Source organism: Etheostoma spectabile, chromosome 24, assembly GCF_008692095.1.
Source record: "Etheostoma spectabile isolate EspeVRDwgs_2016 chromosome 24, UIUC_Espe_1.0, whole genome shotgun sequence".
NCBI lineage: Eukaryota > Metazoa > Chordata > Actinopteri > Perciformes > Percidae > Etheostoma > Etheostoma spectabile.
Window position 1 is genome coordinate 13,247,507 of NC_045756.1, and position 15,196 is coordinate 13,262,702.

Consider the following 15,196-nt stretch of genomic DNA (forward strand, 5'->3'; position numbering starts at 1 on the left):
CACGCACGCACACACACACACACACACACACACAACACACACACACACACACACACACACACACACACACACACACACACACACACACACACACACAACACACACACACACACACACACACACACACACACACACACACACACACACACACACACACACACACACACACACCACACACACACAACCAGCACCACACACACACACACCACAAGCCAAGGACACACATTTGATGATGATATGCATCTGGGAAATATGCCGTTGAAAAGTTATGAGCTAAATATGAGATATCAAATTCACCTAGATTAGTGCAGGTCCAGAATGTGCTCAGCCTTTCTTACAGTACCATTAAATAGGGGCAGGGGGAAGCTGCTAGCCTAGCGCCAACCTATGTGGAAAAAAACTCTCCAAACCTGTCTTATTTACTATTCACATCTTCTTTATTTACTTTTTGTAGAAATAGAAATCTAAAAATTAAAAGTAGGAGCAGTTAGCCTTTGAGCTATTTCTTGACCAAGGGTTAGGGTTAGCTTCTCACGTAGCATCTCAAAACTTTACCTAGACACTTACAAGTATGATTGAAAGGTTGTTGGTTTAAATCCCTTAGTGGGTGCTCTCCTTTCCCAAGCAACTACTATCACGGCCCTGTAAGCAAGGTGCTAAATGGAGAAATCTCATACACCGACATTGGAAGACTGTGGCTTTCTACCGAGTTTTCCGAGAAAAACACTTAATTTTCCCTGAATAAATCCAAGTTTAAGCACTCTCACACACACCGTCCCACAGTCTGCATTCTGGGTGGAGAAAACTTTGACACCCAGCCGCCTGTCCGTCAGCCTCTCAGCACTAAACTCGCTCTTTCTCTAATCCATCTCTCTCCTTTTCCACTTCAGCCTGACTTCATGTGAAACTGTGGAGGTCTGTGGGTAACACACTCAGGTGTCCAGATTAATGATTTAATGCCACTTCCATATAGGGGTTATATATTAGCAGCAGTAAGCCCTTGTATGTAGTGAGGGCTTAGCAGCTCTGTTTCCATTCAGGTTGTAAACTGATGTTTAAATAGTGGCGGGAAATAAAAATGGATCTACTAATGGCCTTAACCATAAACTATAAATAAATACATCTGTTATTTCCTACATGGTTGGTCCTTGTCTTCCTTTGACTGCTGGCTAACCACTTTTCATTGACTATCGCTGATGTTTTTCACTTTGACTTCCATTAATTTATGAACAAAAGCTTAGCTGACAAAAAAAGGAAACCCGGTGGATTTAATTAGATCAAAGCTGAGAGTAATCTGCATTTTAAGCTCAAAAGTTCTTATGACCCCAGCTATTAGAGAGTGATTGTCATATTTGTGTATGGTATATTATGTATTTTCAAAGACACAGCAGGGGTCTTTGGAATAGATGTAATAAGTTAATAGGACCTAATAAAGTAAATAGTAAACCAAACCAGTAAGAATTTCAAATTAAAGTTTGTTAGTGAAACTATTTTGTCTAGAGTAACTGAGATGGTTAAGGCTCCACTAGTTGTGTTCCTCAGCCTGTTATGCTTTGTCTGTTTAAGCAGACAACTCAGAATGGTCCTATCACTACACACAGCATTGACAAGGAATGAGAATGGACACATTAAGCTATTTGAAATGTGAAGGCACAATCCTGGAGCAAATCTTTTTTATTATCTTTATCTAGATCGTGTCATGAATAATGGACTGTAAATTGTGAATACTGCAGCTTTGCAAACTAGAAAGATGTGCCAATCTCTACTAAAATGTGGCAGTTAAATGTTTTTTTTATCAGCATAACCCATAAAAAGTACTTTTTGTTTATGAATAATGATAAACCATGTTATTCATCTCAATATACAGCAGAATCACTTTGCATGTCATTCCAACACACGTCCTCCACTATAATGCAACACTATATCAGGCACATATTTCAAGCACTGTTTGGTTGATTGCAACTTCTATGCTATGCCGAATTTACCACAAGAGCTTGACATTTAATATTGGAAGTACGTTTTTACAGTGCAGAGCGTGCGTTACGAGTTGTTTATTAATATATATGAATACATGTTAATAAATTAACTGCTGATGATTTTTGAATGGAGATCGGTGATAATTCTTTCAATGCCGGAGCTAATTGAAACATAACAAAAACGATAATAAGTGGGCTATTTCCAAAAGCTTACTCGTGAAATAAAAGTTAATGCATGTACATCTAGAGCTTACCTTTCACGTTCGATTCATCATGGCATGGGATTCCTGCTGCTGGTTTAAGTTGTCAGCTTTCAGAGAGAGATGGTGCAGGTTCACGGCAGCCCGCTATCCAGAGGTCTAGACTCTGCTGAGGCTCTGAGAACGGCAAGTCACGGGTTTAATCCAGACCAGTAGGGGTGCTGTCAAGAGCCTGGCTGGACCAAATGTAGAATAAACTCTGCAGGGATATGATCTGTGGAACAGGACTGAAGCTTATATGTCTGGAAAGTAAAAAGCATGATAGCACTAACAGTCAAAGGTGCGTGTGTGTGTGTGTGTGTGTGTGTGTGTGTGTGTGTGTGTGTGTGCGCGCACGTGCGCGTGTGTATGTGTGATGTAAACCACCATTCGATGCATAGTAAGACATTTCCTAAACAACCTAGTTTCACTTTTTTATGTTGGGACAGAACAATTTAACATTGGAACAAAGAAAATAAGACAAAAGAAGTAAAAAAACATTACTCTTTTAACTGTTCACCAAATGTTTTCCACATCTGCTGCAGCCTTTTTTATTTTTTGAACATAGCCTATCTCACCTGCAAACATACAGATTTCATTGGCAGGGGTTTGCTGGCTTCATTGGGGGGGAATGCATTGCAAAAATCACAATAAAAAGCTTGGCTGCCATCTACTGACATCACCCTGCACATTCTATTGGTCTGGTTGAGCTGTTTAATCATGTAAATCATGCTGGCAATATCATATTATATATAAATGCTCTTGTTTTAAACACTATACTGAAGTTTCAAATCAAATATGTAGCAGATATAATATATATAATTATTTCTAACAAATTTCTCCTATTTCACTTACCACTTTCACTTCACTTTTACTTTAGGGATAGTAACAAAAAGAAACACACTACTGTGAAGGACTTTATCTGAAAAGTACACGAGCAAGCTAGCAATAATGTTAGCTGTCATTATATAATGCTAATGTTTGACGAACAAAGCGTACAATACGGTTACTTCCCTCTGAAATGAAGCAGAATATACGTCAAAAGAAACATTTGCATTAAATGTTAATACTCAACTTAAGTGCAAGTACCGCAACATTGTACTAATGTACCTGTAAGTGCAGTGACGTTGAGTACATTTACGTCACTTTCCATCACGTCTAATATACATGTACAATAACAATGCACTGATGTACTCATTTCCCGCGCTTTAGTCATTCATTATTAGCTAACAGGAACACCGCATTCGCTTTTCTGTGTCGACTCCATCCAATAGACGCTGAGAACACGTGTAAGCCAGTGGCGTGCGTTCGATACAAGCCTTTGGTCCAATGAATGGCAAGTAGAGTTGCTAAAGCAAGCCAATGGAACATTAGCAGCATTGTGTGACCGAAGCAGGTTCTGCCGGGCTCATTTCGCCGCTTCTCCACCCGGCTGGTCTTTTTGGATCTCACTGCAATGGCGGAACAGCAGCAGCAGTTCTACCGCTTGCTGGGCAACCTGATGAGCCCTGACAACAACGTCAGGAAGCAATCAGAGGTGAGATAACCAAACGTAGCTGATTTCACGGCTGAAAAGTTCGGCGATTGTAGAAAGCAGTGCGATCAAGTTAGCTATTGCTAACCGCCTAGCTTTCACGTCAAGCTCGATAGCCCACGTGCAATGGGAAGCCGAAACTAACGCTAACTACCTCCACCATGTTGCGAAGCTATGTGAACATAATGCAAATCCTACTGAGTCTAACCCACCCGTGACTCTGTGTGGTAGTGTGTGTTTGTGTCAGTCTTTTGGCTTCAAAGTGAAATGTTCCGTTTGTTGGGGACCAATCCCACATTCTCCAGCTGACAGTGAAGCTAAGTTAGTCCTCTAGCTAGTAGAGTAACAGGAAGTAGCATGAAGCTAGGGGTCTGCTACAGTGTTGCTAGTTTCATTAGCTAGCAAGCTGGCGCTAAACGGAATGGCTTGCTAAAATGTTAGTGACATGGAAGTCAGAAATTAGCTAAATACCGGCATACATGTCACGTTAAGTGTTATGGTAACCATAACAGTGGTTTACGTTACATATGGAGGTAACGTTAGGGAGCCAGTTCTGTTAGAGGGCGAGGTAACTGTTAGCAGTGGTCATGCAATGGCCTTCAGTCATTTTGTCTGAAAGTCAGTTTAACAACACAACTGTTTAAAACGTGTTTTTGTCGTTTAGTTAAATGTTACTCGTGAAGCGCATTATCTGAGTTTCAGTCACGCACGGGCTCGTCTCCGTTCACCCCCTCTCACTGGATTAGTTACCTAGCTAGAGGATTTGTTTGGGCTCAGTCAGGCTGGCCTGTTCACTTTCCCCCACCACGATTAGTCGCGGCAAAGCATTGTTACCCCACTTTACCTCCTCAGCATCCGACGTTTGGATGAGGGGGCTGAATCTTATCACACTCCCCTCGCTGGCAGTCAGCGTTTTTCTTTTTAAACCACTGACTGTCTGCCACGATACTAAGCTCATTGGAATTCATCCTTTTTAGAGAAAGTCCCTTTCTGTGTTGCACACAATAGAAATTGATCCATCTGTAGAGGACTTTAAACCTAAATATTAACAGCTAGAGACTACAGCTACTAAACAGTTGTAGCTGGCCACATCCCTACTCGTCCCCCCCCCCCCCCCCCCTTTCAATACACATGAGAGGGATGGCAAGTCATGAAGTATAATATTGTTGCAGTCTTAAAAGTTCTGAAGTGACCAAAAGTAAGTGTTGCTATTGTCTTCTTGTTGTGGGGGTTTTCCTCTCTTTAGTAGTGGGGGGCATTTGCTATAGCTAGCAGGCATGTTTTAATGCTCAGCTTATTTATGGAAGATGGCACATTATTGATGATGATGATTATTATGATAATGGTGTCCTTTGCAGAGACATGGCTGGATCCTGAAGTGCTAGTGACATTCAACATACTCTTTTTGTCTGCGATCTGATAGTCACAAACTGCTGTGTGATGACTCGTGTATACGTTTTAAGGAGCTGATGGATAACTTTTTACTGAAGTTGTGACTTGTCCAATTTTTACGTGGCAATAAGAAAATGATTTATCATGATATTGGGCCACTGGGAGCCAAGACCCCAAGAAATCAGGTTTCTATTTAAATGTTTGTTCAGTAATCAGGTTTCTCTCCCACCATACTGCTACAACAATAATGCTCCTCCCTCTTCTGTCTTTATCATGTGAATGTGTACTCTTTAAAAAAAAAAAAAAAAAAGACTCAAATTCCATTTAAGGGGTTTTATGGTCACATCACGTTTTTCCTGTGTAAACTGAGTTCATATACTTTAATAAAGGAAACACAGTTGTGTGTTGACTATTAGCACCATTTCTTTTGCATATTTAATCTAATAATTTTTTATTTAAGCAGCTTAAGAACACTGTTGACCAAACCAATTGTGCAGCAGGCGTTGTGCATCAGAACAACCAGTCATGTTAAAGCTCGGCCTCAGTGAGATTCATATCCCAGGATGTTGGACATTTGAAGTGTCCAAACTGCAGTAGAACTGTGGCTGCTTCTATTTTTGTTTGCTATATTTAAACACTGATGGAAAAGTTTTCAAATCTAGATGCAATAACGTTTAGTTTTTTTTTTTTTTATGAAATAAGGAGTTGGCAGTCGGATGCAAACTTGGTTGATTAATCAAAACTTTGTTGCTGGTTCAAAAAAAAAATCCTTCAGTGTCTTTTAAATGGCCACACCCGTGTTGTGATTTCATACATAGAGATTATTGCAGTCGTGAACCAACCTCCGCATGGATGTGCAAAATGCCATTTCTTTGTGACTGCAACGAGAGAGAGGGTTCGGGCGAGTAGGGTTGGATACCGTTCACATTTATTCTTTCACCTGAAATTCTGTTCCGGTAGAGAGTTCCCGATTTCTAGATGAATGTTTCACTCTAACCACTGTCCATTCATTGTCTCTGCAGGAGACCTATGACACTATCCTGGGCCAGACAAAGATCACATTCTTGCTGCAGGCCATCAGAGATGCATCTGCTGCAGAAGAGGTTGGTACTCTGAAATGCTTATCATGTTTACTAAGTTATTTCCGCCTAATTCTGAAAAGCAGCAAAACAACATAAGGGATTTGTAATCCCAGCTTGGTTGTCTTCGGTTTTTACACGTTACATAGTGCGGAAAACAGACACCTGCCAGCCAACTAGAAACTCTTATCACTGGCCTTTTGTATAAAGCGCTGTCCTATAAGGAAGGAGAATTTATGCTGTCAGTGTTGGAAAGTCCACAATGAGAATCCTGCCCACATTACAGCAGTATCTCTGCTTTGAAAAGGTGCCACATTGGCGGCATGTTAAGAGTGTCGTTCGGCCATCACATGTGACATCACCACGGCCTGACGCTAGGGCTCGTCATGAGTCACGGTTTGGGCATTTGAACAGTTATGTTTACTCGAGTCCACCAGCTGCTTGGGCCCTCAAACTTCCTCTCCTTTTCTTTACCTCAAGGCTGGTATTTTTAGAGTCTTGAAATGGGAGCAGGCAGAGAGGTGCTTGGCCCAGGGAGAGTGACTTTGCCTATCTGAGATGCTGCAGGTTTTGTCAATGTGGTTGTTGTGTGTGTTTTTTATTTATTTTTTATATATATTTAAGAGTGAAAATTTAATCTAAATATGCATTCCAATAAATGTTCCTGCACATGTTTGGTAGCTGTAGTCATTTTGTTTAAATCACTGCCTAAATAGCTCCAAATGAAAGCTGTAGTATAAACTGGTTTATTATCATATCTGGATCAAACCAATACTAGATTAGCTGCGCTGCCTGACCAAAGCAGAACTGGTTTGTTAAAAAAGAACTGGCATTTCATGTTGGGACCGTTGCGAGACGCACGCCATAATGTTGAAACCAAATATTTTGTCCCCTCAGGTCAAGCAGATGGCAGCCGTGCTGCTGCGGCGCCTGCTGTCGTCGTCCTTCGAGGAGATCTACCAGGGCCTGACCCTGGAGATGCAGACGGTCATCAAGACCGAGCTGCTCACCAGCATCCAGCACGAGACCTCGCCGAACATCCGCAAGAAGGTCTGCGACATCGCAGCGGAGCTCACCCGCAACCTCATTGGTAATGCTTCTCTTTAACTCTTATTTATTTTAGTCAGGGGTGGAAGTTTTTTTTTTTACCCAATATTTTTTTCTCATCCTCTCACTATATGATTGGTATGGATTTGGGAATCCATTAAACTGTTGTGATGTCTTTCATCCACAGATGATGATGGGAATAACCAGTGGCCAGAGGTGCTCAAGTTCCTGTTTGACTCTGTCAACTCTGACAGTGTCAACCTTCGAGAATCTGCCCTGCACATATTCTGGTGAGATCCAGTTTGCGTTATCCCAAATCTTTTATGCAGGCCACGGTGACGTCATACTCCTCGTATGTTGAGACCAAAGTACTGGTGGCTGACTGTGTGTCTTGTCCTCTTCAGGAACTTCCCAGGAATCTTCGGCAACCAGCAGCAGCACTACATGGAGGTTATCAAGCGCATGCTTGTTCAGTGCATGCAGGACCAGGCAAACCCACATGTAAGATATTACAAGGTGATTTTGGGCAAATCTCTTCGTGATTTCTAGGAACTATATATTCAATTTTTTTTGTTTCCCCTGCAGATTCGCACCCTGGCGGCTCGGGCTGCGGCGTCCTTTGTTCTGTCAAATGAAAGCAACACGGCATTGCTGAAGCACTTCGCTGACCTGCTGCCAGGCATCTTGCAGGTAAGATCCCAGAACCCCCCCCCCCCCCCCCCAACTTGTCTCGAGTCGATTTGAGTTTCTTTATTACTTTAATCGTGTGACCCAGCTTACGCTCCATTCATTACGGATGACCACTTGTCATCCAGAGCAGTGTTTAGTGTGATGCCTGTATGCACCAGTAATGGCTTTTAAGCAGTCAGTGAGTTTCTACATTAGCCTCTTGAGATCCATTAAGCTAAATTATTACATGTCCTGTTGTCTATGAACACATTAGCTAATGCTAGCTTGGATCACACAGGAAAAGCCGTCTTGTGACTCTGTGCATAACTATGCACACACTATTGCAGTGTTGCTGTTTCTGAAAGGCGTATCCAGTCTTATTATTCCTTGTCATGCTATGTAGAGATGACACTGTTTTCCATTGAGGAACAAAGTTCTGTTAGCAAACAGAAGCTCTATTTCAACAGTGTTTAGTGAGAATTGTCATGTCTGTGACTCATGATAGTAGGGGCAGGTTAAGCCCGTAGATTGTGGTGAAAGCGGTAATTCAGCAACAGCAGCATGCCGCTGCCAAACGACTGTTGTTGCAACACTAACTCCAGCTTATGTTTTCAATCAGGCAGTGAACGAGTCGTGCTACCAGGCAGACGACTCTGTGCTCAAGTCCTTAGTGGAAATTGCAGACACGGCACCCAAATACCTGAGACCCAACCTGGAGGCCACTCTGCAGCTCTGTCTAAAGGTGAGTCAGAGAGAACACTGATGCAAAATATATCGTTTTAAAAATGTTGGTTTTCCAAATGTCTCATGCGTGTTCATTTATGCATGGAAACATCAAATTTGCATTTAACCCATTTTTTTCCTTTACATTTAAGTTTGACTGTAAGCTCTGACATGTTTGTGTCTCTCCAGCTGTGTGCCGACACCAACCTGACCAACATGCAAAGGCAGCTGGCACTCGAGGTCATCGTCACCTTATCGGAGACTGCAGCAGCCATGCTGAGGAAACACACGGCCATTGTGGCTCAGAGTGGTGAGGATCTGGTTCAGCATTGTTTCCCCTAATACATTTTAGCCACCCAAAGAAGTTGGGCAGAACAGTTAGGACGGTTGTAATACTTGCGTGTTGTGTCTTCAGTGCCCCAGATGCTGGCGATGATGGTGGACCTCGAGGACGATGACGACTGGGCCATGGCTGATGAGCTGGAGGACGATGACTTTGACAGGTAAGGGCTGGTGACAACCCATCAAGACACAAATCGGATGGATGGATGGATGGATGGATGGGTGTTGAATGATTGTGGTACTTGTCCCCCACCAGTAATGCTGTGGCTGGGGAGAGTGCTCTCGACCGGATCGCCTGTGGTCTGGGAGGAAAGATCGTTTTGCCCATGATCAAACAGCACATCATGCAGATGCTGCAAAACCGTATGTAGACCTGCCGATGACTCAAATATGAAACCCGTAAGCGTGAATATGTATTCAACCCAGTGCGTTTGTCTCCAGCCGACTGGAAGTACCGCCACGCGGGGCTGATGGCGCTGTCGGCCATCGGTGAGGGCTGCCACCAGCAGATGGAGGCCATCCTCCAAGAGATCGTCAGCTTCGTCCTCCTCTTCTGCTCCGATCCTGTAAGAACAACAGCTACACGCTTGATTGTTTTAATACAAAGACACAGCACATGGTAGTGACTTCAGCTCAGGGTACTTTGCTTTGCTTTCTGTGTTTGTAGTGACGTTAGAGAGCACGCTGATGGATGGATCGTCATCCCAATCTTTACCCTTTTTTTGTGGTTACTAATGTTAAAAAGGACTTATGTACATTTTGTATGGTGTTGATGATCTCTGCTTGCTTTTTCAATCCTCAGCACCCAAGGGTACGCTATGCTGCCTGCAACGCTATCGGACAAATGGCCACAGACTTCGCCCCGACCTTCCAAAAGAAATTCCATGACAAGGTAACGAACTGATCCCTTCAATCTAGTGCAATAAATTCAATTGGGAAAACTAGGATACAGGTTGACGTTTCACAAAGTAAAGGCTTACCACTGTGGATTAAGAAGACTGTGACCCTGCATCCTCCTCCCTCCCAGGTGATCTCAGCCCTGCTTCAGACCATGGAGGATCAGAGTAACCCTCGGGTGCAGGCGCACGCTGCCGCCGCCCTCATCAACTTCACAGAGGACTGTCCTAAGTCTCTGCTGATCCCGTATCTGGACAGCTTGGTGCAGCACCTCCATGTCATCATGGTAGCCAAGTTGCAAGAGGTACAGATGTTCGCTTTTTGATTAAGTCTGTCGGGATCGTAGCCCCGGTTTCTATCCAGCCAGGCTGTCAGGAGTCTTAACTGTGTCCTCTCCTCTCCTCCCAGTTGATCCAGAAGGGCACCAAACTGGTCCTGGAGCAAGTGGTGACGTCCATCGCCTCGGTGGCTGACACGGCCGAGGAGAAGTTTGTGCCGTACTACGACCTGTTCATGCCCTCGCTCAAACACATCGTAGAGAACGCCGTGCAGAAAGAGCTGCGGCTGCTCCGGGGCAAGACCATAGAGTGCATCAGCCTCATCGGCCTGGCTGTCGGCAAGGAGAAGGTACGTCTGCACAGGGTGTGATTAAACTGTTTGACATCTTTGGCTCCCGTCTTCACATCTGTCTTTCTCCTGCTGTTCTGTTACCAGTTCATGCCAGATGCCTCAGCCGTCATGCAGCTGCTCCTCAAAACCCAGACAGACTTCAATGACCTGGAGGATGACGACCCTCAGGTTGGTAGACTTGGAACAGTACTTTGAACCGTCCCGTTTTCTTGTTTTTTACCGTGGCAATATAGTCAACCTGTCGTCATGCGTCTGTTGCTCGGGGTTTAGATCTCGTACATGATCTCAGCCTGGGCCAGGATGTGTAAGATCCTGGGGAAGGAGTTTCAGCAGTACCTGCCTGTAGTGATGGGCCCCCTGATGAAGACGGCCTCCATCAAGCCGGAGGTGGCCCTGCTCGACAGTAAGTAACACAACGGTGGTTTTCAGCTGTATAGGGACTTCGCTTTTACAACGAAAAAGCAGTGAGCGTTGCAAATAAAACCAAATGAAATATGCAGTATTTGAATATGTCCGCCTCTGTCTTGTAGCCCAGGATATGGAGAACATATCAGAGGATGACGGCTGGGAGTTTGTCAACTTGGGAGACCAGCAGAGTTTTGGCATCAAGACAGCCGGCCTGGAGGAGAAGGCCACTGCCTGCCAGATGCTTGTAAGTAGTAGGGCTGCATATCGTTAAATAAAAAAAATAAAAAAAAAATTAAAAAAAGTTCTGGACCAATACTTTTGATACCAATTAAATTTCTTCTGCTTGCCCTTACAATGTGTAATGTTAAACAGCCAATCACCAGCATTCTTAGATCTTGGTAGAAGCATGCTGCATGTTTATTGGCTCACTGACACTGATGAGATTAACTCCTTTTTGGGTATTGAATGACAATGCTTTTTTAGATACTCAATAATACTTTAAAGGCAATTCGGTCAGTGCCTAAAAAGTACAAATTTCGGTACCCGGCCCTAGTGAGTAGTCGTGGTCGCTACAGCAGGAGCACTGAGATGCATGTATGTAGTACAAACCTGGCGGGATCCTGAGGGGTCTGAGGCAGATTGACGTGAAGCCATTGTGTACCCCTCTCTCTAGATTCCAAGGTCATGGCTCAGTCCTGTTAGTAAGACCCTCTGTTGTTTTTCCAGGTGTGTTACGCCAAAGAGCTGAAGGAGGGCTTTGTGGAGTACACGGAGCAGGTGGTGAAGCTGATGGTTCCTCTGCTCAAGTTTTACTTCCATGATGATATCCTTTTTAATACTGACACTGACTTATGACCATTTTTGCGCTATAAATGGTGGCATATGTGTATATGTAAGAATAGGGGGCTTGAGGATGGGCGTTTCCTTAACTGTCTCACGTGTGCGGGTGGCAGCCGCTGAGTCCATGCCCCTGCTGCTGGAGTGTGCACGGGTTCGAGGGCCAGATTACCTCACCCAGATGTGGCACTTCATGTGCGACGCTCTCATCAAGGCCATCGGGACGGAGCCAGACTCTGACGTCCTGTCAGAGATAATGCACTCTTTTGCCAAGGTAACTTTGTTGTTTTTCTCTTTTGAAATGTTCCCTGGTACCATTTCTATTTTAATAGGATTTCTGACCTGACTGATTGGCGTGTTTTGTTTTCTTTCTGAAGTGCATTGAGTTGATGGGAGATGGCTGTCTGAACAACGAGCATTTTGAGGAGCTGGGTGGCATCTTGAAAGGAAAACTGGAGGAGCATTTTAAGAACCAGGAGCTCAGACAGGGTGAGACTTTTATTATAACCATAGAGGCACTATTTTTTTTCTCCAAAAAAAGTTTATATCTTTTGTCTATACAAGAAACGGTGTATGCATAATACTCACAGAACATTTATCCTTTACAGCTAAGAGGCAGGATGAAGACTATGATGAGCAGGTTGAGGAATCGTTACAAGACGAGGTAACTATTTCACCTCAGTAAAGCAGCGGTTAGAAAAAACGTGAAATATTTTTGTCCAATAAATTGTGAAACTATCTTGTTTAGGAAGAAAACATTTTTTTTCATAGAAAGGGCCCTAATTTTTCATCGTTGACAGGATGAGAACGACGTGTACATCCTGACCAAAGTGTCAGATATCCTGCACTCGGTGTTCAGTAGCTACAAAGAGAAGGTGCTGCCTTGGTTTGAACAGCTGCTGCAGCTCATCGTCCAGCTAATAGTAAGTACTTCCTGTTTTCAGATCATGTACATACGGTGAGCCCTGTCTGCAGTGCTATTATGCACATTAGTATTTGTCTTATCTTTACTTAAAGTGTTATGAAAAAAAGTGTAAACTGCCGCCAGATGGTGTCAGTCTGTTGGAGTAGGGTCATCGCATACGGAGTTCATCAGTAACTGAACTGTGAACTTGTCTTTAGTGTCTCAGCAGGCCGTGGGCGGACAGACAGTGGGGTCTGTGCATCTTTGACGATGTGGTGGAGCACTGCAGCCCGGCCTCCTTCAAATACGCGGAGTATTTCCTGCGGCCGATGTTGCAGTCACTGTGTGACACGAGCCCCGAGGTTCGGCAGGCTGCCGCCTATGGTGTCGGCGTGATGGCTCAGTATGGAGGAGAGAACTACCGCCCCTTCTGTACAGGTATGGCCTAGCGCTGGTCTTCGCTTGTGGCGTGTTGGCGGCTTACTGCTTTTAGTTTAACTAGATGTCTCTGCCTGTTTCTGGGATCCAGAGGCCATCCCCCTGCTGGTCGGAGTCATCCAGGCAGCCGACTCGCGCTCCAAGGAGAACGTCAACGCTACAGAGAACTGCATCTCTGCTGTAGGAAAGGTCATGAGGTTTCGGCCGGAGTGCGTAAACGTCAACGAGATCCTTCCCCATTGGCTCAACTGGCTCCCGCTCAACGAGGACAAAGAGGAGGCCGTCCACACATTTGACTTCCTGTGTGACCTCATTGAAAGGTAGGGCAGCCTCTGTGGAAATAACTTCTGAAATTATTTAGTTTTCTAAATCGAGGGACGTACAAACTGATTTCTTTCCATCTTCTCTCCAAAGCAACAACCCCATTGTCCTCGGACCAGACAACGCCAACCTTCCTAAAATTTTCCTCATCATCGCGGACGGAGTTGCAAACGAATCGGTCAAGAGTGAAGACGCGTGCAGCAAACGGCTGGCAAACGTCATCCGCCAAGTACAGGTGAGCCTTTATCACACACCATAAGGTCTTACTGACGGGTGCATAGGATCAAAAACTGTTGACTGCTAAGAAACCCTAAATCAATATGTTGGCGGATGAAGCGGTTTAGAGGTTGACCCTTTTATGTTGTGTTGCCCAGGTGTCGGCAGGGTTATGGACACAGTGTGTATCGACGCTGAACGAGACGCAGCAGAAAGCCATACAGGACCTACTGAATACTGCCTGAGCCCCCCCCCCGTCACCTCCCCGCTCTTTAAAAAGCCCATGAAGAAAAGTTGAGCTCCTGGATCTCCTCCATACAACTCCCTCTTCTTGCTCCTGCTCTGATCTGTAGTGTGTATGGATGCTGCCTTCACCCCCCCCCCCCCCCCCCTCCCCTCCACCCACTCCCCGCACCTGACTCTGCTACTCAACAACTGCACCTGCATTAAGCCAACTGGGGGAGCAGGTTGGACATTTGACAATGGAGGACATTGGCCATCCACCTCAAAGACTTAACCCCGAATTCAAGGAAGTGGGAACCAGAGTAAAGTGTCAGTCCCCGTCTTATCAGTCTTCTATCGTCTGGCCATTTTGTTTCCAACCCAGAGGGATGCGGTGGGGGAAATGGGGACAGGACATTCTCATGGACTGAGCAATTGAATGAGTTGGAAATGCACACTGGGCGATCACTGCCTGTCTCCTGTGAAATTTTTGTTTTTGTATTTTAATTTTTTTTGAGTTCCCAGTGTTACCTGGGGGGGAAGGGCCTCTGTCTGCCATTGCTCAGAGGGTATGTTTATAAGTAATGGCATGTTAAGTGACTAACTTTAGAAAACATAGTTAGGAAATTTACATCATCGTTAGCTGGGTGAGTTGATTGAAGCAGCTTTCCTCCATAGCTGTTCACAGGAAACCAATCTGAAGATGAAGTGTTGCTTAACGGTTCTCAGCCCTTTAGGTAGCAGTGTAAGAGGAAGGGGCTCTCAGAACAGAAGAGCAATAATCTGTAGTTGGTCACAGCTACACGGCATGATTTGTAGAGTATCTGTTAAAAATGCGTGCTACCATACTCTATGGTTTTGACCCTTTGCAGCCCTGCAGGTTTGTGATGGAATTCCAGAAACTACCAACAATAAAATTCCATTTGAGAATTCTGAAAATGTTTTTTTGTCATTTCTCTAAAGTGTGAAGCTAGAGCCACCAAGTGACTGTTTAGTTCACTAAAGATATTAGTAAGGGGGATAGCAACCTCAAATGTTAATATTCGGTTCAAAAACAAGAATGTAACATTGATTTTTATTGGGTAAAATTTCTCTAGTGCAGCAGTGATTCCTTGATTCTGGGCTGGTTGCCTGGCGACTAACAGGCTCCTGAAAGTCACTGGAAATTTTTAGCAGTTTTTAGTCTGTTAGCCATTAGCTGAACCTAACAAGTTTTTATAGCAATGCCTTTACATTGTCTGCCTATCATTTCACCCACAGCTATCTCTAAAAACTGAACTCCATTTTATACCAGTTTGAATGCATGTGTTTTCTTTGTGCAT

At 44.2% G+C, this 15,196-nt stretch overlaps 2 protein-coding genes across 2 annotated transcripts in view; one reads left to right on the top strand and one right to left on the bottom strand.

Annotated features, from left to right (window-relative positions):
• Positions 1–2,472, bottom strand: part of LOC116673743 (semaphorin-5B) — a 31,779-nt gene extending 29,307 nt beyond the window's left edge. The window contains exon 1 of the mRNA XM_032505984.1: positions 2,231–2,472. The gene's annotated coding sequence lies outside the window, so the exon portion shown is untranslated. The remainder of the gene's footprint in view (positions 1–2,230) is intronic.
• A 1,009-nt stretch (positions 2,473–3,481) lies between these two features.
• Positions 3,482–14,814, top strand: kpnb3 (karyopherin (importin) beta 3). Its single transcript, XM_032505983.1, has 26 exons — positions 3,482–3,752; positions 6,164–6,244; positions 7,118–7,310; positions 7,455–7,557; positions 7,672–7,768; positions 7,853–7,957; positions 8,556–8,678; positions 8,849–8,969; positions 9,075–9,162; positions 9,258–9,364; positions 9,443–9,567; positions 9,804–9,893; positions 10,029–10,202; positions 10,307–10,525; positions 10,613–10,696; positions 10,799–10,931; positions 11,059–11,180; positions 11,663–11,759; positions 11,875–12,047; positions 12,151–12,262; positions 12,382–12,437; positions 12,574–12,696; positions 12,896–13,115; positions 13,207–13,435; positions 13,530–13,671; positions 13,811–14,814. Exons 1-26 carry the CDS (start codon positions 3,672–3,674, stop codon positions 13,895–13,897), a joined length of 3,285 nt encoding a protein of 1,094 aa, XP_032361874.1. The 5' UTR covers positions 3,482–3,671; the 3' UTR covers positions 13,898–14,814.
• The last annotated feature ends 382 nt before the right edge of the window (positions 14,815–15,196 follow it).

What these genes read in the sequence shown, in the direction of transcription:
- kpnb3 (XM_032505983.1), top strand. Translation starts at nt 3,672, where the DNA reads ATGGCGGAACAGCAGCAGCAGTTCTACCGCTTGCTGGGCAACCTGATG. An exon ending in CCACTGCCTGCCAGATGCTT is followed by an intron (nt 11,181 to 11,662) that starts GTAAGTAGTAGG and finishes TTGTTTTTCCAG; the next exon opens with GTGTGTTACGCCAAAGAGCT. An exon ending in AGGAATCGTTACAAGACGAG is followed by an intron (nt 12,438 to 12,573) that starts GTAACTATTTCA and finishes CATCGTTGACAG; the next exon opens with GATGAGAACGACGTGTACAT.